The 26,581-nt window shown below is 38.1% G+C and overlaps 1 protein-coding gene across 2 annotated transcripts in view; it reads left to right on the top strand.

Annotated features, from left to right (window-relative positions):
* Positions 1-956: 956 nt before the first annotated feature.
* Positions 957-26,581, top strand: part of DDHD2 (DDHD domain containing 2) — a 30,240-nt gene continuing 4,615 nt past the window's right edge. The window contains exons 1-13 of one of the 2 annotated variants that reach the window (XM_070952558.1): positions 957-1,016; positions 3,670-3,888; positions 4,974-5,164; positions 7,237-7,326; positions 9,877-9,997; positions 11,533-11,622; positions 13,988-14,120; positions 14,721-14,929; positions 16,981-17,048; positions 21,426-21,548; positions 22,309-22,404; positions 23,861-23,977; positions 25,334-25,489. In XM_070952558.1, the coding sequence (XP_070808659.1) occupies positions 3,678-3,888; positions 4,974-5,164; positions 7,237-7,326; positions 9,877-9,997; positions 11,533-11,622; positions 13,988-14,120; positions 14,721-14,929; positions 16,981-17,048; positions 21,426-21,548; positions 22,309-22,404; positions 23,861-23,977; positions 25,334-25,489 (1,605 nt within the window). In that variant the 5' untranslated portion in view covers positions 957-1,016; positions 3,670-3,677. The remainder of the gene's footprint in view (positions 1,017-3,669; positions 3,889-4,973; positions 5,165-7,236; positions 7,327-9,876; positions 9,998-11,532; positions 11,623-13,987; positions 14,121-14,720; positions 14,930-16,980; positions 17,049-21,425; positions 21,549-22,308; positions 22,405-23,860; positions 23,978-25,333; positions 25,490-26,581) is intronic. The other variant, XM_070952559.1, reaches the window with a different exon arrangement.

Below are 26,581 nucleotides of genomic sequence, written 5' to 3'. Positions count from 1 at the left end.
CAACCCAAGCCCGGTTGTCTTTTGAAAAAGCGCCCTTGGGACAAAAGGAAAGAGGGACCCTTGAAGGGGGTGAAAGTGGCGTCTAGAACCCCTCCACCCCACCCTCCCTTTTTTAGTTTTTTAGTTGTTTAGCTTTTAATCTGTCAATGGGTTTTAATTTGAATTGTTTTAAAATTGGGCCAAAGTATATAATTCTTTTAATAATTTTAAATTTTGTATTGTTATGTGTTTTAGTTTTGGCTGTGCACCGCCCTGAGTCCACTAGGAGAAGGGCGGTATACAAATTGAATAAAGTAAAATAAAATAAAATAAAATAAAATAACATAAAATAACATAAAATAAAATAAAATAAAATAAAATAAAATAAAATAAAATAAAATAAAATAAAATAAAATAATAAAATAAAATAAAATAAAATAAAATAATAAAATAAAATAAATAAAATAAAATAATAAAATAAAATAAAATAATAAAATAAAATAATAAAATAAAATAAAATAATAAAATAAAATAAAATAAAATAAAATAAAATAATAATAAAATAAAATAAAATAAAATAAATAAAATAAAATAAAATAATAAAATAAAATAAAATAAAATAAAATAAAATAAAATAAAATAAAATAAAATAATAAAATAAAATAAAATAAAATACATACATACATACATACATACATACATACATACAACCTGGATGGAAGCCTAGGAGTGGCTCTGGCCCCGCAAAGCGCTGTGTTCTGAAGACAAGCCTCCCTTCCCCAGCCTACTCTACCCTCGCCAGGGGAGGGTGCCCAGAAACCTCCAAGGGGCGGAGCTTCGCCCAGCACAAATCCGCCTGGCGGGGAAACTGACCCGAGGCCCCGCCCCCTCCTTTCGGCCACGCCCTCTGGGCGGGCCCATTGCCCGGCGTTCGCCCGCCCACCCTCAACCGCCGCCGCGTCTGTCAGTAGCCGCGGCGGCCGTGGCGGTGAGGCGACGGCGAGGCCTGCTGCTCGGGATCTCGCGACCCGGGTGAGGTGAGGAGGGGAAAGAAGGAGCTTTTAACCGGGGCCGGGCAGCTAATCTGGCGCCGGAGAGAGGGAAAAAAAAGGCTTGAGGGAGGGGGGGGGGAGACGGTAGAAGAGGGAGCAATTATACCTTCTCCGGGTCGGCGCTTTCAGACGTTGAAGGGATGCGTGTTGGAAGGGATGCGGCTGGCCGGGGAAGGACGGGGCAGCGACCTTGGAGGCTGGGATGGAGGTCCCGGGAGATGCTTGTCAGGGGCAAAATGCTGAGTAAAAGAGTGTGTGTGTGTGTGTGTCTGTCTGTGTGTGTGTGTCTGTGTCTGTGTGTATGTGTATGTGCTCTTCCCTGGGACCATTCCACGGATTCCTTTGGGTTTTCCTTGCGGTTTCCCTCCTTTCTTGATGAATGCCTGTCAAATGAATTGCCCAGGCATAAAGGAGATGCCTCTGGATTTACTCAGCGTTGTAATTGGCACATTTATCTCTTGCCCTTTGGGGGGGAGCTTAGGGGGCCCCACCTGGGGGGGGGACCCCATCCCTTTCATGGGTCCTGAGAGGTGGGCAGAGGAGCGGAACCCAGGTCTTTTCCGAATCTGCCCAGGGTTGGATTTCCAAGGCTGCCTATCTAGAACGGGAGGAGATAAATGGGGATGGGAGCAGGGAGATCCCTGGAGAGAAGAGGCTGCCCAACTGCTGAAAAGTCATGGGTCATCCAAAGGCTTGGTTGTAGGTGCGACCTCTGGAGAAGCTCCTCAGAAGCTGATGGATCACATGCAGGAGAAAAAGGGGCACCGTATTTAACAAAGATGAGCAACGGGACCTTGAATGGGGCTTTGGTACCATCAACAATGGCTGGGAGTGGGCACATGCCAACGTGACAGAAGGACGTTTCTTCCAGCTCCTTCTCCAGGCTGAATCCATCACATTGCGTGCTGCCACTGCGGAGCACAATGTCTTTGATGAAGCTGGGAGCAAGAATTGTAAATGTCCACATTTTCCATATTTATCCACATTTATCATTGGGCTGTTGCCAGCGAAAGCCTATCCTTGAATGGGACTGGGTAATTGGTGTTTCACTTATGCTGCAAACTCTAAATTTGTGGATTATATGAATGATCCACAAGGTTAGCATAGTGTGTGTAAATCACATCCTGATTTTTCATAAAGAACCGGAGTTTCGCAGATATTTGGGTACCATATTAATGCCGAAGGTCTCGCTGTAAATACTATAGCCTCTATAGCAGTGGTTCTCAACCTTCCTAAGGCTGCGACCCTTTAATACAGTTCCTCATGTTGTGGTGACCCCCAACCATAAAATTATTCCTAAAACCATTGAAAATATGTGTTTTCCGATGGTCTTAGGCGACCCCTGTGAAAGGGTGGTTCGACCTCCAAAGAGGTCCCGACCCACAGGTTGAGAACCATTGCTGTATAGCAAAGTGATATGGGACAATCTGGAGGACCCTGCAGAAATAACAATTGTTATTTAATTTAAGCATAATGTGTAGTGGCAAAAATAAAAATTGAATTAGTGAGACAGTTGCACAGTTAGAAATGTAACATTTCCAAAAATGAGATGCAATGAGTACTATCTCCTCCCCTTTAAAAAAGAATACACATTTTGGGGATGGAAAAAAATGAAATCTGTCCACTCCTGAATTTTTAACAGTTTTACAGGGTTAGCTACTTTGTTACTTTATAAAGTATGTGATTTGTAATTGAGTTGCTTCCCAAAGTTTGTTATGTAAACTTTGAACTCTGAAAGTTTGAGTTATTTGTACATTGTTTTTTTGTTACAAATGAAGTTATAAGTTTCTAAACTCTAAAGCATGTGGTATCTTTTAATTTTGTTTCTTCAGGAGAAGCAGGCAAAAAATTGAACAGAAAACAAGAAAATTAACACATCATTAATTTTCAGAAAAAGAGCAGACAGAAATTATGAAAAACACATTTTGGGTACATGAACCATTTTTAATCAGATCAGTGTTGCTTGAGTGCAAATATTGTGGTGCCAAAATTCAATTCAATCTATAGATGTTCTTTGTTCACACACCCCTTTTGTATGGGCACTGGGGTAATTGTGGAGCCCTTAGTTGTTAAATTTTAAATTCCCTTGTTGAGGGAAATATATTAAGATTTATATTCCACATGTATGTGAAATATATAGAGTTGAGTATCAAAGTTATTTTTGATTGAATGGTTGCTAGGCATAAAGTGTTCTTCCATGTTCTTGTAAAATACAATTTACGTGCTGATCTTGTGCACATTTGAAAGTACAATCTAGTGAACTCAGGAGCATTTTTTGTGTGTGTAGGATTGCATTGTTAGCTTAGTTTCAACAAAGGTATGTGAATTAGACTCAGGAGTGCAACCAGTTGAGCTAAAATTACATTCGTTTGCTCATTCCAGCCTTGCTTGGTAATAAGGTTGCTATCTATATATTTGTAGATGGTTCCAGGGGCTTTTTAAAAAGTGAGTCACCTGCAGTTGCTGTTGGTTCATTTGCAGCTTTTTAGTATTCTTTTTTTTTTTTTCATTTTTGACAAAAAACACTATTGTCCCTTTTCACAAAAAATAAATCATAAGTTTTTACTGAGTGAAATATGAATTAAGTTTTTAACATTATTTTCTTGGCTTGTTTGCTTCGTTTTCATGTTTGTACCAGGCGGTACAATGTCCACAACAGAGCAACAATCAACAGAGGCCTCTCCATCTTCTAATTCAAATTCATCCACTTACTATGAAGCTGTAGAAGCAGAAGCAGCCAATAAATATGAACCTGTTTCTCCTCACTGGTTCCACTGCAGGACAGTAGATTCCAGAGAGAAATGGATTCCATTCAGTGAACAAGATTCAGAGAAGTTGGAAACAGCTTATCAGTCTAGTAAGTAGAAATGTGATGCCCCAAAAAGAAGATCTAATTTTTATGCAGTTAATTCTGCATTTTAATTGTATTTGTTGCAGGGTGATGTGATTTAATTCTCAGTTCCATTCTGTTGGGGGAAAGTATCTAAAGCAAAAGCTTAGCACCCTCTACATCTTGTTGGATTGTAGTTCTTTTCTGTTGAGAAACGCTTGTCTAAGCAGGAAGGAGTGGGGGGGTCAACCCTTCCCAAATTCCATGAATCTTTATGTGGTTGTTCCAGTAGTAGTTTTCACTTACCTTTGCTTCAGTTTCGGAACTGGGAGCGTGCGTGTGTGCACGCTCACTTCGCTCATGCCCGGTGCTTCTGCGCAGGCACAGAACCTTCTGCACATGCGCAGAGCGTCCATGATGACGTCTGGGCAGGTGGGCGGAGCCGGGGCGAACCAGTAGAAACCCACCACTGGGTTGTTCCCAGGGGAAGCCAAGTAGTCTGGTGAGATTCTTGTAGTATAGTAGGACACAATAAAGTTGTTGATTTGGACCTTTTAAAAGTGGATCTGGTTGAACTTCAGCTTTACCCAGTGTAGCCAGTGATCATGAGTGATGGCAACTAAAGTCCATCAATAACCGGTAATTGTATCTTCTCTACCCTGTGCAGAGTCCATGTCTTCCCTATAACACAAATGCATGAAAATAAATAAACCCGTTATGAGATACAGATATTCTCAAGCTAGATCAGCCATCATTTAAACTGGAAATCTACAGTATATTGTATATAAAATTAGGGTTTCCAGGGCATAAGGAAAAGCTGAGATGAGTGGATTAATCCAACTATAGGCCACAACAGAGGGACAAGACAACTGCCGCTTGCCTTCTGATGTATTTTTTGTAAATATTATCCAGTGTATTTTCCTGGACATTTTCCCATCTAGGTAATGTGTCTTCTTAAAAAATAATAATTAATATGGTTGTCAACTATATGAATTTTGGCTTAGAGGTCCTCCACACGCCCACATCTTTGTGTTCAGTTTCAGCCTTTTCCTTTTAACAAAGCCCTATTGATAGTACGCAGCTAGTTTCATGATAACCCTTGTGTTCTGTAGGCAAGCATTGCAAGGAACTGATTGTGCCGACCGAAGGGGGCCGGTATGATGTCCACTTAAAGAAAAGGGTGCGCTATTCTGTTTATTGGGAAGAAGCTGAATCGGAAGTAAGACGCTGTACTTGGTTTTATAAGGGCGATAAAGACAACAGATACATTCCATATCCTGAAAACTTCAGTGAACAGTTAGAGGTAACGTTGATTAAGAACATGAGTCATATTCTTGATTGCATTACTTTTATTTCTGGCAAATCTTTCTGATTTCCTTGGGACATTGTGACTAGACCTCTTATGTAATTTGGAAATATAAATATCAGTCAAGAAATTTCCATTAGACTCATAGTGCTATGTGGACTAGTTCTCTCTCTGATACTTTCCCAGTTTAAATTCATCCTACCACATGTTCTCTTTCCTGGAAAGAAAATATTTCTTCTACAGAACAAGCGATAAGAGCTGTCATATTTATTTATTTTGTTAAGTAGGGTAGCAATAGCAAACCCACTTAGACTTATATACCACTTCATAGTGCTTTACAACCCTCTAAGCAATTTACAGAATCAGCCTATTGCCCCCAACATCTGAGTCCTCCTTTTATCGACCTCAGAAGGATGGAAGCCTGAGTCAACTTTGAGCTGGTCAGGATCGAACTCCTGGCAGTGAGCAGAGTTAGCCTGCAATACCACATTCTAACCACTGCACCACCAGGGCTTTCTAGTGAGTAAATAATTGGGCATCACTAAATCAACAAAAGCGCTACCTTGAACCGAATCAGGATCCCTCCAAGGACTGTTCTTTTAAATTCTAAAATATTTTACTAACTTTTTGGTTTTGGAGGCCACATTCATGAATCAGCTGTTTTGAATCTAATTTAGTCCTTGGTCATTCAGCTCTTTCTGATCCAAAGGAGACTGAGGGGGCCCTTTCCAGTTGAAATATTTGGACTGTATGAGAGCTGCCTCTTCAGCAGTCCTCTCCATCCCCTTGGAGCAGTTGGATCTTCTTCCTTAGTTATTGGTAGCTTCCCTTCTCTTTGTTTCATGACCAAGTTGACTTGGTATCATCTGCAAATGCAATTTTTTTTTAAAAAAAACCCCAGTCTTGATTTTGCAAGATACCTTGCCCTTCTGCTTTGCTTTTAGAACGAAATGTATGCTGACCATCATGCTGCAAGGAACAATGTGTGGCTTACTTGATAGGCTTGATTACCTGAGGATGGCTCATATTCCAATTTCTTGCTGCATTATGTTCTTTGAGTCCCTTTTTCCTTACAAAGTACCTGTTTCATTCTGGATATTTGTTTGGAAGTGAGGACAAGTCTACCCAAATCCTTTGAGAGGGAAATGACATTTTAGGACACAATGAATTTCATTGTGGCGAATTTAGTTGAAAACTGTAGGTAACAGCAAGAGATACACATTTTGCTCTGTTAACCCTCACCTAGTTGTATATTATTCCTAGGCACTAATTTGTTTGTATTCTGGATGAACATCATCGTTTCAGAAATGCTTATATTACCTCCATCAGCTGAGTTTGAACAGAAACATTTGTTTGATTGTAAGCAGTAAATTTTGTAGTATGTTCCAGTTGGAAATTGAAAGCATGTAAATCTAACCAGTGGATTCTGATATCTAATGATACGAAGCTGAACCAAAAACCTTAAGTCTTCTATTTTGGGACTCAAAATATGAATTGCTTTCAAAGTAATTAAAGTGGAATCAAGCCATTTGAAATAGTAATCCATGCAAACCAAAAAAGAAGTAATAATTTCTCTACAGAGAATTCTCATGATAGTGAAGAAGAATATCTAATCACACATATGGTGGAAAACATGCAGCAATATGTTCTCTTGGTTTTTTTTTTAACTGTAGCTGTAGTCTTGTTGAAACAAACACCAAACCTTATTAGAGAGCACAGCGGTGGAAAACAAGGCTTAGTTTCCTTTCTTTCCTTTCCTTTCCTTTCCTTTCCTTTCCTTTCCTTTCCTTTCCATTCCATTCCATTCCATTCCATTTCCTTCTTTCCTTTCTTTTCCTTTCTTTTCCTTTCCTTTCCTTCCCTTCCCTTCCCTTCCTATTCCCTCTGCAGACATCTTCTGTTTGACCTATGAATGTAGAGAGGATGATACTGACAGACATTTGCAACACTTTTGGTTTTATTTAGAGTAGTCAACTCTGAGTAAAATTTACATAGAATTAGATTTTTATAATGTAAAAGTAAAAAAATATGTTGACTCTCAAAGTATTCTATTTTGGTTTCCTTTGAAGGACACTTATATGATTTGTGTGACCTTAGATGAATGGAAGAAAAAATTGGAATCTCCAAACAGAGAAGTAATCATATTACATAACCCAAAGGTATGGTAAAGTTGATGTTTTTCTCTTCCCAAGAAACATGTTGCTTGTTCTTAATAATATGAACTGCATTAAGGAAGTTCTGAGAGTTTCCATAGTACAACACAAGTTTTTGTGTGCCCAAGGAATAGCTCTGGGGCGGGAGGGGAGAATTTTCCTGAGCATAGGCCAAGAAATATTTCATTTCCTTTAGGAAAAATCTCTTAATGGTCTGTGATATTGCCCAAGGTCACAAGCTTTCCAGTTGCAGTTAACAAGTTTAGAAATGCATGTTAGAATTACATCTGGAGGTTTATAGAGGTGTTGTAAGAAAAGTAGAAAGAAAGAGTTGTATGTATACATCCCTGAGCTCTTGCATGAGGTCTTGTACATTCTACAATAAATTCAAATTAAATTAAAAAAAACAAATTAAAATGTTTGATAAATTGGAGTGAGATGATATCTTGCTCAGCATATGTACAGTATGTTTTCTTATATTTTCCTTATCCTGTATTAAGGATATTGAGCAGGGAGAACAATTATATGTGTCATGTTAGGGGAGGGTAAATATGTTCCATTTTTAAAGGTTAACTTGGTTATCAGTGTCTTGCAAGATTCTAGGAAGAGTTGGCAACCTATGGTACTCAAATGTGCTGCCTGAGCTATACAGATAGTCCTCAACTTACAGCAGTTCATTCATTTATTTATTTATTTATTTTATTTTTATTTTATTATTTTATTTTATTTTATTTTATTTTATTTTATTTTATTATTTTATTTTATTTTATTTTATTATTTTATTTTATTTTATTTTATTTTATTTTATTTTATTTTATTTTATTTTATTTTATTTTATTTTATTTTATTTTATTTTATTTTATTTTATTATTTTATTTTATTTTATTTTATTTTATTTTATTGAATTTCTATACCGCCCTACTCCCGAAGGACTCAGGGCGGTGAACAGCCACGAAATAAAACACATACATATAAAAATTTAAAATCGAATAAAATGAATTAAATAAACTTGGCTGAATTAATACCCATGATTTAAAATACCCATATTTTAAAACACATTAAAATTTAAAATTTGCACTTAAAAGGGAGAAGATTTAGGCGAGGCCAGCTTGATGAAATAAAAGAGTCTTCAGCTCGCGGCGGAAGGTGCGCAGATCCGGAATCCTCCGTATCTCTGGGGGGAGCTCGTTCCAGATCGTCGGTGCCCCCACAGAGAAGGCTCTCCCCCTAGGGGCTGACAGCCGACATTGTTTGGCCGATGGCACCTGGAGGAGCCCCTCTCTGTGGGAGTGTACTGGTCGGTGGGAGGCTATTGATGGTAGTAGGCGGTCCCGTAAGTAACCAGGTCCTAAGCCATGGAGCGCTTTAAAGGTGGTAACCAGAACCTTGAAGCGCACCCGGAAGACCACCGGGAGCCAGTGCAGCTCGCGCAGGAGAGGTGTTACATGGGAGCTCCACGCCGCTCCCATAACCACCCGCGCGGCCGCACTCTGCGCCAGTTGGAGCCTCCGAGTGCACCTCAAGGGGAGCCCCATGTAGAGAGCATTACAATAGTCCAGACGAGAGGTGACGAGGGCATGAGTGACTGTGCGTAGCGAGTCCCGATCTAGAAAGGGACGCAACTGGCGAATCAGGCGAACCTGATGAAAAATCCTCCCGGTCACGGCCATCAAGTGTGTTTAGTGTGTTCAAAGTTGCAGAAGCACTGAAAAAAGTGAGTTATGACCATTTTTCACACTTATGACCATTGCAGATCCCAATGATTATGTGATCAAAATTCAGACACTTGGCAACTAGCACATATTTATGACGGTTGCTATTTCCTGGGGTAAACCCCTTTTGTGACCCTCTGACAAGCAAAGTCAGTGGGGGAATCCAGAGTCACATAGCAACCTTGTTACTTAACAACTGCAACAATTCACTTTCCAAGTGCGGCAAGAAACGTCATATCATGGGGCAAAGTTCACTTAACAACTGTCTCACTTAGCAACAGAAATTTTGGGCTGAATTGTGGTCGTAAGTCGAGGACTACTTGTATTCCTGACAGCTATAATTGCTCCCATCTCCAGGGACATGACCAATTGGGACGGATGCTAGGAAGGGTAGTTCAGCAATGTCTAGATTGCTATAAGTTGCCTGTTGTAACTTAGTAGGACAAGAGCAAGGAGGATTCTTTTTCTCCTAAGGATTCTCAGGTCAGCTGAGGTTGCTTTCTTTCCAAGAGCCAAGGTTGGTTTCTATTAAACTTTGAGCTTTTTTTATTGTGACTCAATGACTGTGGAATGCTGTGGGTCTCTCAAGTGGTTTCTTTTCATTGCTCTTTGGTCTCATTTTGGAGACCAGCAAAAATTTGTATTTTTAGCTCTGCCAGGCTTTGGGAAATGACTGGGAGGCAGACGTTTGTTTACTGTTTACTGTTTTTAAATGGATTTAAGAAATATTTGAATAAATGTAGCTGTTTCATAACCTGATCACTCTCAATTGCCTCTCTGCAGTGCTACAAAAATTAAAGCACAGATTAGTTGATCTGATTTGCTTTTCTTGTTTTCCTTCAAGTTAATGGTACATTACCAACCAGTAGCAGTTACAGACGACTGGGGTGTGAGTCCTGCAGAACAAGGCCGGCCAAGGACTGTGAAGAGAGGAGTGGACAACATATCTGTTGAAATCCCTCATGGTGGATAATTATTTTCATCTTTGTTTGGAACACACTTTAATTGTTTAATATGCTTTTGCTCAAGGAGTGCTCAGGGATTATTTCTTAACACAAATTGGAAACATGACACAAACATTAAGAAAGTATTACATATTTTTAGAAAATTATTCTGAGCAAGATTTTTAAAAGTAAAGAGAACAGAACAGAAGAAAGGAACAGGAACAGCAGAATCTGTATAACTGTTTATTTGTAGACTGTCTTATGTCAAAGTATATTTATGCATGTAGTATGGCTGTTTTACTATTATCCTTCTCATCTTTATACTACTTTCTCCTCTTGGTGTCATTATTATGACTATTATTAGAAGGGGAACTCATCAGATTTGCAGATGACACTAAGTTGGCAGGAATAGCCAACACCCCCAAAGGCAAGTTCAAGATCCAAAAAGATCTTGACAGACTTGAACAATGGGCCCTATCCAACAAGATGAAATTTAATGTGGAAAAAAGCAAGGTTTTACACTTGGGCAGGAAAACCAAAGGTACAAGTACAGATTAGGCAAAACCTGGCTCAAAAACAGTAACTGTGGGAGGGACCTTGGAGTCCTAATGGATGATCACTTAAACATGAGCCAGCAGTGTGTGGCAGCAGCCAAAAAAGCTAATGCAATCCTTGGTTGTATAAACGGCTATAGAATCAAAATTACGTGAAGTATTAGTACTGCTTTATAAAGCCTTGGTAAGACCACATCCGAATACTGCATCCAGTTTTGGTCACCACATTACAAAAAAGATGTTGAGACTTTGGAAAAAGTGCAAAGAAGAGCAATTAAGATGATCAAAGGCCTGGAGACTAAAACATTTGAAGAACAGTTGCAGGATTTGGGTTTGGCTAGTCTAGAGAAAAGAAGGCCTAGGGGGGATATGATAGCAGTATTCCAGTATTTGAGGGGCTGCCACAAAGAAGAGGGGGTCAACTTATTTTCCAAAGCACCAGAGGGTAGGATAAGCAACAATGGATGGAAGCTAATCAAGGAGAGAAGCAACCTGGAATTAAGGAGAAACTTCCTAACAGTGAGAAGAATTAACCAGTGGAATAGCTTGCCTTCAGAAGTTGTGGATGCTTCATCACTGGAGGTTTTTAAGACAGTCACTTGTCTGAAATGGTATAGGGTCTCCTGCTTGAGCAGGGGGCTGGACTAGAAGGCCTTTAAGGTCCCTTCCAGCTTTATTGTAATTGATTGATTTTTCTATTGTTTTGCATGTACTGTACACTGAGAGATTCTGCACTGGAAACAAATTCCTTGTGTGTAATCACACTTGGCCAAATGAAGCTGTGCTGTTCCGTTTCGTTCCATTCTGTCCCATCCCCATCCTCATTTCTATTCCATTCCATTCTAAAAATAATATCAACTGGAATAAGCTTGAATATTATCAAATGTTTAATCTGGTTCCAGCATTTTTAATTTGCAAATAACCAAGACACTCCAGATATAATAAGATTTGGTATCTTTTTGGAAGCAGCACCCTGAGTAGATTCTTGATTGTTTGTTTCAGGGGAACCAACACAAATTGATCATTTAGTTTTTGTTGTTCATGGAATTGGACCAGCTTGTGATATTCGATTCCGGAGTATCGTTCAATGTGGTAAGTGCAAAAAAGAAAAGTTGCTGGTTCTGCATCCCCAAAAGGAATTGGGGTTTGTTGAATTGACAGATATTATCATGACCATTAACCATATAAAGCAAGGTTTTTCCAAATTTGCCCTCCTGTACAAGTGGATGCTATGTGGTTTGCAGACCTGAGCTACTAATACAGATGAACCTCAACTTAATACTACAACTGGGATCAGGATTTCTGTTGCTAAGCAACATGGTTGTTAAGGGAGTTGTACTCAATTTTGCTATTTTTGGGGCATGGTTTTTAAACAAATCACTGCAGTTAAGTAAATCAGTCATTAAACAAATCCAGTCCATCCGTCCCCCCAATTTTGCTCATTGGAAGTCAACTAGGAAGGTGAATGGCAACCAGGGTCTCTATGGCTTCTTTGATGCTTGCCATGGTAGGCACGGCCCGGCAAGGGGCTTGTAGGTTCGGAGTGGTCCTCTGGGCTGCTGGAGTGCTGAACTGACTGGCTGGCGTCGTAGGCCTGGACCGTGGAGCTGGGGTAGGCCTGGCTCGTGGTTCTGGCAAAGTGCCCAGGGGAGCCTCCATCTTGGGGGAAGTTGGCTCCACAGAAGGGAGCTGGCGGCCATTTTGTTTGGCGGGAAACTGTGTGAGGAGAGAATCTCTCTGGTGGCAGGCGCCATCTTGGAGAGATCAGGGTAAATCACATTACCCTGGCGTAAATATATGCCAGTTGTAAAGCATCTGAATTTTGATCACATGACAATGGGGATGCTGCAATGCTCATAAGTGTGAGGGCTTTTCCTAAGCCATTTTTTCCTGTGGTGTTATAACTTTGAACAATCACCAAATTAAGTTAAGGACCACCTGTACATACCCACTAATTTATACCAATGCCTTTTAGTTGCTTTTATTCCACAATAATTATAGGTTTAGCATTGTTATCATCATTATAATCAACTTGGTAAGAGACTTTGATGTTGAGAAATCATTTATTTCTAGCTACTATTGCAATTACCAGGAGATGAGCCAGATTCCGAAGAAAGATATGCCCAAACGATAATGGTTGCTTCATATTAGGGAGCCCTCAATTACATGGGATTCTTTTGTTGAGAATTATTTGGGAATTAATTTTACAACACCTTTAAAACACATTTTACTATGACATAAAGATTGTGTTTCTGTTGACTGTGATCCATGAAAGCTTATGACTCAAGATTTGTGAAAATATAAATTACATTGTGTTAAGACAAGCATCAATAAATCTTGATTGGTATTGTAGGAGGTGGGACTTAAGCAATGACATCCTTTGCAATCCAGGTTCTCCAAAGTAATGTTTACATAATGCTGTTATCATTTTAATTTTTAAATGAAGAAGCAGTTGAAGCGGTTGCTTGGACATTTCCCTTTTTCACACTTTTTCACAATGAATCTAGCATTTTAAGGTTAATGAGTTTCAAGTCCATCTTGTCCTATTGCATAAAATGGTCCCACTGCATAGATTGCATAAAATGGATTGCATAAGTACAGTTTGGAGGGGCAAATACATTAGTGAAGTAACCTTGTTATAGAAACTGCCTGTACAGTAACATGCCAATGAGGAGGCTTCTAGGGGGAACTTCTTACAAATCTTCTGAGAAAATGTATCTCTGGAAATGCTAAATTTCCAGAATCATAACTGGAGAGAAGAACAAGAATCAGGCAATTGCTGCTACTGCTAGGACTAATGACTTCTCTTTTTAATAAATATGAGTTACAAACTGCTTACAGAACCAGTTTGATGTAGTGGTTTTCAGGAACCAGATAGAAATTGTTGAATACTAGTCCCGCCTTAGGCACAAGCCAGCCAGTTCTTATCTGTCAGCCTAAGAAGCAGACAAGAGCAAACTATTTCCAAAAAAAAAGTGTTGCTAAGAAAACTTCATAGGCATCTCTATGGGGTAACCAGGAGCCAAAATTGATTTGAAGGCACCGTTTTTACAAACACTTTAGGACTACAGTAGATGACATGTAGAGAAGCCTTGTTTCTGCATTTATTGTGTTTGTTCCCCCTAAAAATAAATTGGAACAGTCTGGTGTAAAAACCAGGAGAATTTGACTTCTAGTCCCCCCCCCCTTAAGCAGGAAAGCTAGCTGGGTGACTGGGCCAATCACTCTGTCTCAACCCAACATACCTTTCTTGGTTGTTGTTGTGCCTTAAGTTACTTGTAATGAGGCATGCTAATAAACAGTGCTGAGAAAGAGGAATTGATCCCTTCTTCCTGTTCTGGTTTCCCATTTGAGTCTACTTCTGGTCTTGCCAGGAAATTGAATTTTCCTTCCCCATTGTTAAGTGTGCAGTAATAGCTACCTTGATTCCAAATAGTGTCATCTGCTTCTTCTTCAGTCAACGACTTCCGCAGCGTTTCCTTGAACATGCTTTCAACCCATTTCAAGAAAGCTCAGGAACAACAACAGATTGGTCGAGTTGAATTTATTCCAGTGAACTGGCACAGTACTTTACACACGGGAGTAGATGTGTAAGTGCATTTTGTAATGCTTCTGTATAGGTTGAAGATAGCCTGAGATCTACAAAGATATTTTTCATTTCATAAAATGCTACAATTGTAACTGGCAAGAGCAGGCAATAAAAATAGATTATTTGCATTTTAGACTTTTGGGGACTCTATACAATGTATATAAAATAGATAAAATAGATCTGATTTCCTTAGTCTCAGAGTTTGATATATTACCTCACTCTTCCAGATCTCCTGTGATCTCAGTCAAGCCAAGCCAAGCCAAGCCAAGCCACAAATCATCCTTTCCTTGATAAGAATTGTGTGATAGATGTAGACATTACAGACAATTAATTTCCAGGTCAATTCTCATTATGTTGTTTTGGAAGTTCATTGAATTAAATTGTGCTTATGGGTTAATAAAACCAATCACAAGAGTACTTTAGTATTTTTATTAGTGAGTTTTATTTTGATCCAGCTTTTGTAGTGAAGCCTCCTTACAATAACAAAAACTTCAGTGGCAGAATATAGAAGTTGGAATACTAAGAGGAAAAATGACAGTGGTCAGTGGGAACTGTTTAAATCACTGTTCTTTCTAAATGTCCTTCTCTGCTTTACTCACAGAAATTTGGAGAGAATTACCTTGCCAAGCATCAACCGCTTACGTCACTTCATCAATGATACCATCCTGGATGTGTTTTTCTACAACAGCTCTACCTACTGTCAAACCATTGTGGATACGGTTGCATCAGAAATGAACCGGATCTACCTGCTCTTTTTGGAGAGAAATCCTGATTTCAAAGGAGGCGTCTCCATAGCCGGCCATAGCTTAGGTATAATTATTTTTCTTACTTTGATGAAAAGTCTATTAGCATATAGTATATTATCTATATATATAAAAGCGAAATACCACTCACGCATCATCACAAAATCTCCAGAACTGTAAAGCCTACAAACTTGAAATTTGCCACGTATGTTCCTCTTGGCTTCTAGCTGCTCACTAAGAAAGGATTTTTTGAAACGACCATCAGAGCATTAGTATTTTCTATATTATTATTAACATGCTCTGATGATAAGGAGTTCTACTCCCCTCCCCACCTGAAAAGAAATCTGTTCCAAATGCAAAACACAAGCAGAGGAGAGGAATTTCAGTTTCAGTTTTACTTTCACAGCAGCAAGCAGCTTTACTACAGAACAGTTGAGCTAAGCCAGGGCCAGGCTCCTTCTTGTCTCCTCCTTGCTCACACAGCAAATACTGTTTCACTTTCCAAACAGCCCTCTGATGCTAAGGAGTTCTATTCCCCTCCCCACCTGAAAAGAAATCTGTTCCAAATGCAAAACACAAACAGAGGAGAGGAGTTTCAGTTTCAGTTTTACTTTCACAGGAGCAAGCAGGAGATAGGATAGGGGAGGCTTCGGTGGGGCAAGCCTGAGGGAGAGAAGGGGGATAGGATAGGATAGGATGGGATAGGCTTCTGTGGGGCAAGGCTGAGGGAAAGAAGGGATTAGGATAGGGGAGGCTTCTGTGGGGAAAGCTGAGGGAGAGAAGGGGATAGGCTAGGGGAGGCTTCTGTGGGGCAAGGCTGAGATGGGGAGAGGAGAGGCTGATTGTAACTACTCATTAATTTTCAAGCTATAAGTATCGATTTATCAAGCCCGATCACATAGTTTTGCAGTGGAGCACGGGTATTCAGCTAGTTTACAATATAATGGACTAGAAATGTTTTGGACTCTTCGATCAACATAGAAAAAAAATTTCCAGAGCGCGCACAATATATGCATGATTATCTTAAATTAATTTACAGTTGAAACATATACAGATCACAGGAAAAAGAATTAAAACCAAATACATTGTTTTAATCAAGTATTAATGATCTTGAGCAATTCATAATAGAGTACTTGTCTTGCATTCAGATTATTCTCTGACCTTTCTAGGAAAAAATGTGGCTGGAAATCCCAGGTGACTACATCTAGGTAATCTAGTTCAGGGGTTCCCAACCTTGGGGCCGCGGCCCACGGACTGCACAAACAGCATACAACTAGTGGGTGAGCTTGCGCACACATGTTCCACTTACGTGAATGGTGGGTACTGAGTGCACTGCTCACACAAATGGAGCTGCGCACACATGAGTTTGCCAGCTGCGTGCACGGAACCCTTCTCCCCCTTCCTCCATGGTCAACAAAGCTGGAAAGGTTGGAAACACTGGTCAAGTCAATAGTGGTCTTATTTGGTGTAAGGACTTCTAAAATCATTTCATTTGGGATAAAGCAGGATGGGCAAGCATATAAATTTTAAAAATCAATAAATAAAATCTGGGGATGAGCTCTGTCATTATTCAAATATATATAGAACAGGACAAACTGGGTCACTTATTACCTATTCCACTTAAAATCTTAAAATCCATTTAAAATCTTGTATTGAAACTAGATCTTTGTGTTTCATAACACAAGTTTTTCAGAATGTAATGTATGCAGCTTTTTTTCCACTTGATTAAAAATTTGCAGTGCTGGTTGATTTGTTCCTCTCCTTGCATTTTTATGTCTAGTGGGTTATATACTGATAATACATTTCTGTATAGCAAAAAAAATAATTAGAACCTAAACCTGTGAAGGATTTTGTCTTCTTTTTTTGTACAAAGTTAAAAAAATCCTTGATAAGATTCCTAGGTTATAGATTTTTTTAAAAAACTAGTTTCTTCCATTTGTTGTTCTTTTCAAATTGTAAAATCAATAATTTCTCCATTATTGCTTTTTTAAAACTAACAAGAATTATGGATCTATATTTTATAGATTGAGAAGGTTGGAACCTTTGTCAAGTTCTGACACCCCCAATTTGTTATTTTGTCCAAGACATTAATACCTGCTCATGATGTTCTTTTCTTAGGGTCTCTTATATTATTTGATCTTCTCACAAATCAGAAATGGACACCTGATGAACAAGAAAAAAAAGAGGTACATGTTTATATTAATTCTGTTGTTTCAATTTGTGTTAAGCCCAGATTCACTGATATTTTCACAGTGTGCTTTCATTTAGCCAAGATAACTTTCTAATCTTCAGAAATACTGTCGGTAGTCCTGGGAGAAGAACCATAGTATGGTCGATGGAGGTTCTCAGTCATCCAGGTCATGGTTATCCCAAAGGTGCTTTTTCAAGATGAAACTGGACTTGCCTCTTGAAAAAGCACCTTTGGGACAACCATCATATGGCTTTAGTTAAACTTAGTTGTTCCCTAGTTTTGAGTAAGGCGCTAATCTTTATAGATTCCCCAGGGTTTTCTAAGGAAATATGGAATGAGATGGAAACATTCTAATCATATTTTTGGATTTAGAAATTCCACTGGGAGAGGATTACAGCAAAACCTGTGTAAAAAAATTCTCATTGATTCTAATGAAGCTTAGGCTCTACAGGTAATCCTCGACTTACAACAGTTTGTTTAATGACTGTTCAAAGTTACAATGGCATTGAAAAAAGTGACTTATGACAGTTTTCCACAGTTAACAACATTTCCAGTATTCCCATGATCATGTGATTAAAATGCAGATGCTTGGCAACTGGTTCATATTTATGACCATTGCCGTGTCCCAAGATCATGTGATCCCCTTTTGCGACCTTCTGCCAAGCAAAGTCAATGGGGGAAGCCAGATTCACTTAATTTATCAACTGCAGTGATTCACTTAACAACTGTGCCAAGAAAGGTCATAAAATGGGGCAAAATGCACTTAAAAAATGTCTCACTTAACAACAGAAATTTTGGACTTGATTGTGGTCTATCAGGATTTGACCGGAAGCGTCATGGCAAGACAGTCAGGGAATTAGTGGGCTCAGACCGCTAAACCCAGACTGACGAACTGCCACTAAGGAGTCTTCGGACCGGAACCGTCCTGTAGGGATGGGGATGAAGGAGAGGCACCCCAGAAGACCAAGAGGAACAGGAAAGTTCCTCGAAGGTCAGAGGAAACTCTCTATGATTCGGCTGCGGGGGGCGGCAGCCATTGCGGTTGTCACGGAGCTGGGGCAACTGGACTAAGTATTGAGCAGGAGCGGTGAACGGAACGGAGTTTTTTGAAGCCGGGTGAGTGACAGCCAACTCACAAGTGAAACAACAATAAGAAAAAAATCTTTAAACCTGAATACCCCTAACGAAAAAACAGTGGCTAATGAGCATGGGGGGGGGGGGAAGAAAAGAGGATGTTGAAGTGTAATTTTACAGGGACAAAAACCCGAATAGAAGATTGACTTTTAAACAAAACTATTTGGAAAATAATTTGGAAAATTTTAAAAACGAGAGAAATCACCCCAAGATTGAGTAAAGGATCAGAAAGAAAGAAATAGATCCTTTTTTCCCCCTTTCTTTTTTCGAATTTTAAGAAAAATAAAAGAGAATGGACAATAAGCCCTGTAATAGAAGTGTTGTATAAACAAAAGAAAAAAGGAAAAAAGAAGTGAAAAGAGCTGTTTAAATTTGGACTGGACTATAAAACTGATTTGGTATTTTTAAAGCTAAAAAGAAAAAGAGAAGCTAGTTAAGATTGTTAATGTAGATTGAAACAAAATGGATACTTATTAGATAACTGGAAATTGTGGATTGCAGAGAGACACCTTCAGGAGCAAAAAGGAACATTGCAACTTGGTCTTTGTTTTGGAAAATTGTGAACTTTACAGATAACAGCCATGAGAACTTTTGGGGAGGATTCTTTTGTCTGCAAGCGGCTTGACTTTGAAAAAAAAAAGGAATACAATTGAAATTTTAAAATTGGAATAATACTAACTCAAAAAGAATAAAATGGCGCAGGAAATTAGAGAAATGATCAAATCAATGTACTTGTCATGGAAAATGGAAATAAAAGAAATAACTATACTGCTCCATGGGGAATTAAAATCTGAGGACATAAAAATTGAGGTAGAGCATATGCAAGCTGACAAGGAAATAAAGATGGAGAAGCAAATCACAGAGGCTGAAAATAAAGAAGAAAAGACAATGTGATTAAATATGAAAAAGTAACTGAATATGTGGATAGTAATAATAAAAAGGAGGTTTTTAGAGATTACATTGGGATTAACAATGAAAAAAATAGAGAGGATAGAAAGAGACAAATAAGGAAAGAAGGGTGGAACAGAAAGAATATAAAGAATTTAAATGATTACACTGGGATTTACGGTGAAAAGATAAAAAAGAGAGAAAAAGAGTGGAAAACAACAGGAAACATAGGGCAGAATAGAAGAATCCAGAACTTTGAAATACAGAATGATAATACTGGGCTAAACAGTGGTGAAATAAAAAGAGAGAGAAAAGAGAGGGGGAACAAAACAAAACAGGAGAGATCAGGATTTTAAAGCACAGGAAAAAAGGGGAAAGAAAAAGGTAAAAATAAAAATGAAAAGGAGAAAAGCAGTGGTGAGATTCAGCCAGTTTGTACCACTTCGGGAGAACCGGTTGTTAACTTTCTGAGTAATTTGGCGAACTGGTTATTGGAAGAAATCATTAGGGCAGAGAACCGGTTGTTAAATTACTTGAATCCCACCACTGGAGAACAGAAAAAAGAAATGAAAAGGAAATATGATGTACTGTATATATCTAGAACTGAAATACGAATTGTAGTAAGGAATAATGGTAAATCATATGGTGAAAATGAATTGAATAATAATTGGAATATTATCATTTGTATTTTTGAAATCTAGATAATGATGAGTTTCTTTTTAGAAATACGAATTTAAGTTTAAATTGTAACAATTGAAATACTTTTAATGGTTTACGGTAGTGTGTGTAGAAATGATTAAGTGAGGATTTGGAACAATACATGGGGAAAGCTATATGATGAGAGGATAACAGCTAGAATATTTTTAAATTTAACTAAGGAAATTGTAATAAATGAAATATTTTTAATTGCATATCGTGGTGAAAGTAGAAATGATTAAGATGTGGTTTGGAGGAACATGGGGAAAATTATTTGATGTATGAAAATGGAACTAATTGGAATATCCATGTTTATATTCTTTTTTTTCTTGTTTGAATATATAAATGAAAGATATTTACATAATTAATTGATTTATATTAAAATGTTGGACTATATTATTTAAGGAAATGTATGTTATAGAATAAGTGGGTTTACTATTTCTATAAGAATTGAACAACTGTAACACCACAAAATTAATTAATCTGATGATGTATATAAAAACAATGTGAAGGGGTTTAATATAGAATAGAAGGGAAAAATGGAACTTGGTTAAAATTAGAGATGAAAATGAAGGGTAATATTGGTAAAAAAAATAGATGAAAATAAATACTATGGCAAAAAGGAGGTATAGAAATTGTAATTTTAGTTGAAAGGACTAAAAACTGTTTAAATTTGTTAACCAGCCAAATACTCTGTTCAGCAAAAATACATTGTATGTTTGTGTGTCTGTATGTGTAAAAAATAAAAAAAAACTTTTTATAAAAAAAAATTGTGGTCTATCAGGACTACCTGTATAAGGTGATATAGGATTTCAGCTATCAATAAGTGTTTTGTTATCTGTCTGTAGGAGGATTAAATAAATCTTTAATTGTTTTCCTTAATGAAATTACAGTATATTTAAGCTGTTTCTCTGGGCTGGATTAGATTTGAATTTAGTGTTCTTAGTGTTTTAAATTGTATTTAATATTTTAATTACATTATATATTTTTTGAATTGCAAGCCACCCAGAATCATTGCCTGAGATGGGCAGCTTATATATGTTTGGTTAAACAATGGACTTCAAAGTTAGTAAAGGTTTTTCAAGAGGCAATGGGACTTTCTGGTTTTTCTTTGAATATGTTTCACTTCTCATCCAAGAAACTTCTTCAAAGCTGAAGAAGCTTCTTGGGTGAGAAGCGAAACACCTTCAAAGAAAAAACAGAAAGTTCCGTTGCCTCTTGAAAAAAGCACCTTTGGGACAACCATGACTGAGAATCTCCATAGACATAAAGGTTGACAAGCTCCCAGCATGATTGAACTTTGATTTAACCATTTGTTTGTTTGTTTGTTTATTTGTGTTCGATTCTATCCAATTCTCGGAGACTGCCTGGATAAGTCCCTTCAGTTTTCTTGGCAAGGTGGTTTACAACTGCCTGAGTAATTGGCCCAAGGTCACACACCTGGAATTCTACCTATGACACTAGAATTCAGAAGTCTCCTAGTTTCTAGTCTGAGGCTTTAACCACTACACCAAACAGGTTCTACAACTCAGTATTAGGAGAATCATTTGTAAAATTCCACAATTTGATCATTTATTTCAGTGATAACATTTGCAAGCTTCCTAAACTGAAGGAAACCAGGAGCCTTAAAAGCTTCCCAATTAACTTTTCACAGGGATTACAAAGACTGGCAATGGATCAGGAAGTCAACAAATCTATGAAGGACATCTTAGCAGAACTTGATCTTTCTGAATATTATGCTGTGTTTGAGAAGGAAAAAATGGACAATCGAGCATTGGTAAATGAAACTGGGGTTGCTTCTGTTACCTAGAACATGGATGCTGCTAGCTTTTATATATCTGTCTTCAGCATGGCCTCTTAAGGCAAATAAACTTTAGGTCAATAATTACCAGAGGGTGGTAGATATGGTTGAGCAATTTTTTTTTCCATTGAATTTTTGTTTGGATCTACTTGGAGATCATCATCTGGGATAGTAGTTCATGTTCAGAATTAGATACTTCTTTGGCAAGATATAACATCCTACCTTTCCCATTTATTTATATTACTTTTGTCTTGCTTTAGAAATCCAAGTGCATTTATAAGAATGTCCCAATTTTATAGTTAAGGAAAATATTATTTAACACACACACACACACACACACATACATACATACACACACACAATCATTCTGTGCTAGAATCTTTGGAGAAGCACTTAATTATTCTCATTCTTACTCTTTTGTAGTGTGGCATTTCAAAGTCATTGCCTTTTGGGCAACAGTACTTAGTCTGTGAACTAGGGAAGGTCACAGGAATTGCTTATGGAAAAGCTTATGGACTGTGACTCAGATGTCACCTTTTCTGCAGTGTTTCCCGATTCTGGGCTTTGCAGACTCCCTTTGTTTTGTTTGGGATTAGTATGTTGGTTTTACAAAGCTAAATTGCCTCTTGAAATTGCCACGTAGAAGGACAGCCTAAGCCCTGCCCCTTTCCTTCTTCCTTTCTGTATCCTGTTTGTAGTAGAACTGTGTTTCTGACTGTGGAATTCTTATGTGCAGGCCTTGTGCACAGACAAGGAGCTTAAAGAGATGGGGATCCCCTTGGGACCCAGAATCAAGATCCTCCACTATTTAAGGAAGAGAAGCAGCTATCAGGTATGCCTTGTGTAAGCCTTTGAGCCACTGAAATGTGCATCTTCGAGGACATAGCAATAAGGTTATGCTTTGGGACATGTTGTGTTAATTTCATCACCTAAGTCAGAAGGAATACTTTGTCACTGTTCTTTCATTTTTGCTTTCTTGTCTCTACCTTGGAATTAAAATTCTGTGTTTTCCATTAGCTACAGTAGTCCTTGACTTATGACTGGTCACTTAGTGACTGTTTGAAGTTACAATAGGCTTCCCTGGGGATTCTTATAATCTGGTTCTGAAGTTCTGACCGTCACACCCTTTGGTCATGTGACTGCATGTCGGGCACTTGGCAACCAGCCTACTATTCTTTTTTTTTTTTAAATTTGATTTATATGCCGCCCTTCTCTGGAGACTCAGGGCGGCTTACAATGCATTAAACAATAGCCTTCATACTTTTGTATATTTTTACAACGTCAGCTTATTGCCCCCACAATCTGGGTCCTCAATTTACCTACCTTAGAAAGGATGGAAGGCTGAGTCAACCTTGAGCCTGGCAAGATTCGAACTTACTAATTACAGACAGCTGGAGTTAAATTACAATGCATTAGTCTGCTGAGCTATCCAGGCTCCTAATCCACTTCATGGCTAATTGCAGTGTTCCACAATCATATGACCCCATTTTACAATAATTTTCCCCAAAACCAGCAATAACTTCCAATTTTCAGCAAAAGTGGCCCATAGCAAGGCATTGATTTACTTAACTGGTGCAAAGAAAGTCCTAAAATCAAGTTGATCATTTGGTGACCAATTTTACAACTATCATGACTTGCAACCTTGATGGGCAGGCTCCATTATGATCATAAATTGAGGATTATCTGTATATATACAGTTATGAGGCCACTACTGTATCTCCTTAGAGGTCTTATATAAAATTACATGGATTGTATGTATAAGCTTACTTTTCCTCTGTCATGTTTATGCTAAAGAAATAAAACTCCCAACTGGATAGTGTTACACAGCCATTGTTGTTAAGGATGTAATCCTCATTAGACTTTCTAAATACTACCTAATTGACAGCCATCACCACCAGCAAATTCAATAGTTGAAAAACGTGCTCTTCATGATGACGGTTTTCCATGCTTCTTGGGTTCGTGCTTAGACCCTTTTCACTCCTGATGCATTTTCCCACTGGGGTCACACCACCTTCCAGCTGCTTTTCCAGATAAAAGTGCTTTGTATGACCCAACATTGCTGATCTTGGTGGAGCCCTTGCATCAGTTTAACCTTTTGCTTCTTCCTTTTGGTTTTTCTCAGATCATTCAATAATGAGGTTGTGGGAAAATATAAACTTCTGAAGCCTTTAATATGTTCTAGGCAGAATAATACAATACAGATAATTAAATCCTCCTATTGTTGAAGTAGCAGGAGATTTGAAAGCAACTGATTTTTTTTTTTTAAGTTAAAATTATTTTCGTTGTAGACTTTAAGACTAACCTCCGGAGCTGCTGAAGAAGGTGGAGATGCCAATCAGGAAACACCTGCAACGCCCACATGTGCAGAAACCAGTTGCAGACATCCAGGTGTTGTAATGGGACAGGTAACTTTAATAGACAACAGAAACAGAATTTGATTGAAGTGTTCAGAAGGTTTAGCTGAACCAAGGTAATGACCAGGCTGCAAAACATACAAGATCTGAATTCACACTTCATGCAAATACTGATTGGAGTAATAATTTTCTGTTCAATGAACCATGATAGCTGAATTCACACATAACGTTAATCTGGTACCAGACAACCAAAATCACATAGCACAGTGCAATTAGTGAATTCTTGAATGCTGTAGAGATGCAGAGCATTATGGTCTTGTGGTGTTTTTTTGCTTTACATTTTATTTAAACCCAGTTAGTCCTTGGCTTATAACCATTTGTATAGCGACCATTCAAAGTTACAAAAACACTGAAAAAAGTGACTGACAACTAGTCCTTGGACTTACGGCTGTCACAGCATCCCCAAGGTCACATGATCAAAATTCAGGCATTTAGCAACCGATATGTATTTACAACAGTTGCAGCTTCCCAGGGTCCTGTGATCACCTTTTGCAACCTTCCCAGCTGGTTTCCAGCAAGCAAAGTCAGTGGGGGAAGCTGGATTCGTTAAATGACTGTGTGATTCATTTAACAACTGTATTGATTTGCTTAAGGACCATGGCAAAAAAAAGTTCGTAAAATTGGTGCTACTCACTTAACAACTGTCGTTGCTCATCAGTGGAAATTCTGGTGCCAACTGTTGTCGTAAGTGGAAGACTACCTATAATACATCAAAAAAATATTTAAAAAATTCTATTACTTTTTCAAAAAGTCATGCAGGCAAAAACATTACATTTATATAGATTATGTGAAATATTTTTTCTGATCGCTGCTAATTGGGCCAAGACTTGAGCCTAGACCATATTATCTCATATCAGATCCTTCATTGGGGTGGGGGCAGAAGTATCACACTAAATGCCCATCATTTTTATTTTTTGCTATCTTTGTTTACATTCTTTCATCCTTGCTTGTTCTATCTCCAGCCTCATTCCACAACTCATTATGCAAATGCCCAAGCTACAAAATATTTTCCTGTTTCAGAAAATACTGTATGTAGCTTGGAGGACTGTCTGAAAATTCTGAGGCTTTTAGATAAATATGTCTTGAAGGGAAGATGCCCTGGGAAGATAAGCCTTTTTTTTTTTTTTTTTTTTGCAGCATGTTTCTGTTTGGATTTTACATTATGGACGTTTGTAATTTTTGTAAATGAGTCCCACAGATCAATATGATATAAGGAGGAAGTAAATTCTTCATACGTGTTAATTGAATTAACATATGCTAGTATTTTGGATAGATGGATGGGCAGACAGACAGAAAGAATGGAATTGCTTGTTCCCTGCAAACTCAATTCTATTTCTATTCCACCAGGTCTCTGCAAACTACCCTCAGCTTATCTACAGTCCACAGATTTTTTTTGCTTTTGGCTCACCCATTGGTATGTTTCTCACTGTACGAGGCGTGAATAGGATTGATCCAACCTACACTCTGCCTACCTGCAAAGGCTTCTTCAATATCTTTCATCCTGTACGTCTGAGTATTTTTTCTTGTTCCTTTGTCCAAGGAGTACAAAGAGAAAATTACAGTGGGCTGCATTGCTGCTCAAATAGATCATGGCTAACTTGATTCAAGTCCTATTGAAATTGATGGGACTCAGATATGGCTAGTTTACAATGTTCACTGGGTGGCAGATATCTGCATAGTATGGAATAAGATTTTGGTTATCCATGTAACTGATGAGAAATTAACAAATCTGCCAGCCTTAGAAAAAAAGGTAAAAGAAAACCAAGAATCATAAGAGAGATGGAATGTAGAGAGAACCAAGGTTCTGTGGCACTTTGCTTACAGACACATATCCATCCAAATTCTGGCCTGTTCAAAAGCATGTAACATTTGGAAAGAAATACAATCTTGAAGAATCCAATCTGTAAATTATGCAGCTTCTAAATTAGACAAACCTTAATGCACCCTTTCTGGAGATAATCTCATCCTGTATTGGTGCTTAGGTTAACCGTCCATTTAGAATTAGGATAGAGCAGTTTGGAAAATAAAGTTTACCTCTCCTAATCATTTGCTACTTTTCAGTCATGGGTGGAGGTATTGATTTCTGAAGATTTATTTATTAATTGGCAATGCTTAAGCTTTGCTGTTGGCTCAAAAGGCCCTCTGGGCAGCTTAATGAAAAGTGCAGCTCAATATAAAACAAAAATGGCATTGTAATAATACACAGGTGTAAAAACCCAAATGGTAGAGTTTATTCAAACCAAACAGAAAAAGATCTGCAATTTAAATCAATGTCCTCATTTACCCATTTTCATTAAAAAAATCAGTGTAGAAGACAAAAAGTTAAGATTTTTTTGATAGGGATGGTTATTATCCTGGTGTCAAGATAATACAGGTAGTCCTCATTTAGTGATTGCTTTCTATAGTGACTGTTCATAATTATGATGGTGGTAAAAAGGTAACTTTGCAACCAATGCTCACATTTGCAGCCTTTGTAGTCTGTAAAACAAAAGAAAATTGAAGTATGGTAATTAGTACAGTTGTGGTTTCACTTAGCAATTGCTTTACTTAATGAAAAGTTGCCAATTATGGTTGCTAAATGAGGACTGCCTTCAA

This window comes from Pituophis catenifer, unplaced genomic scaffold (assembly GCF_029215685.1).
Source record: "Pituophis catenifer annectens isolate HBS135680 unplaced genomic scaffold, rPitCat1.0.hap2 SCAF_12, whole genome shotgun sequence".
Classification (NCBI taxonomy): Eukaryota; Metazoa; Chordata; class Lepidosauria; order Squamata; family Colubridae; genus Pituophis; species Pituophis catenifer.
Note: the sequence above shows the minus strand (reverse complement) of the source record. Positions and strands in the feature narration are given on the sequence as shown.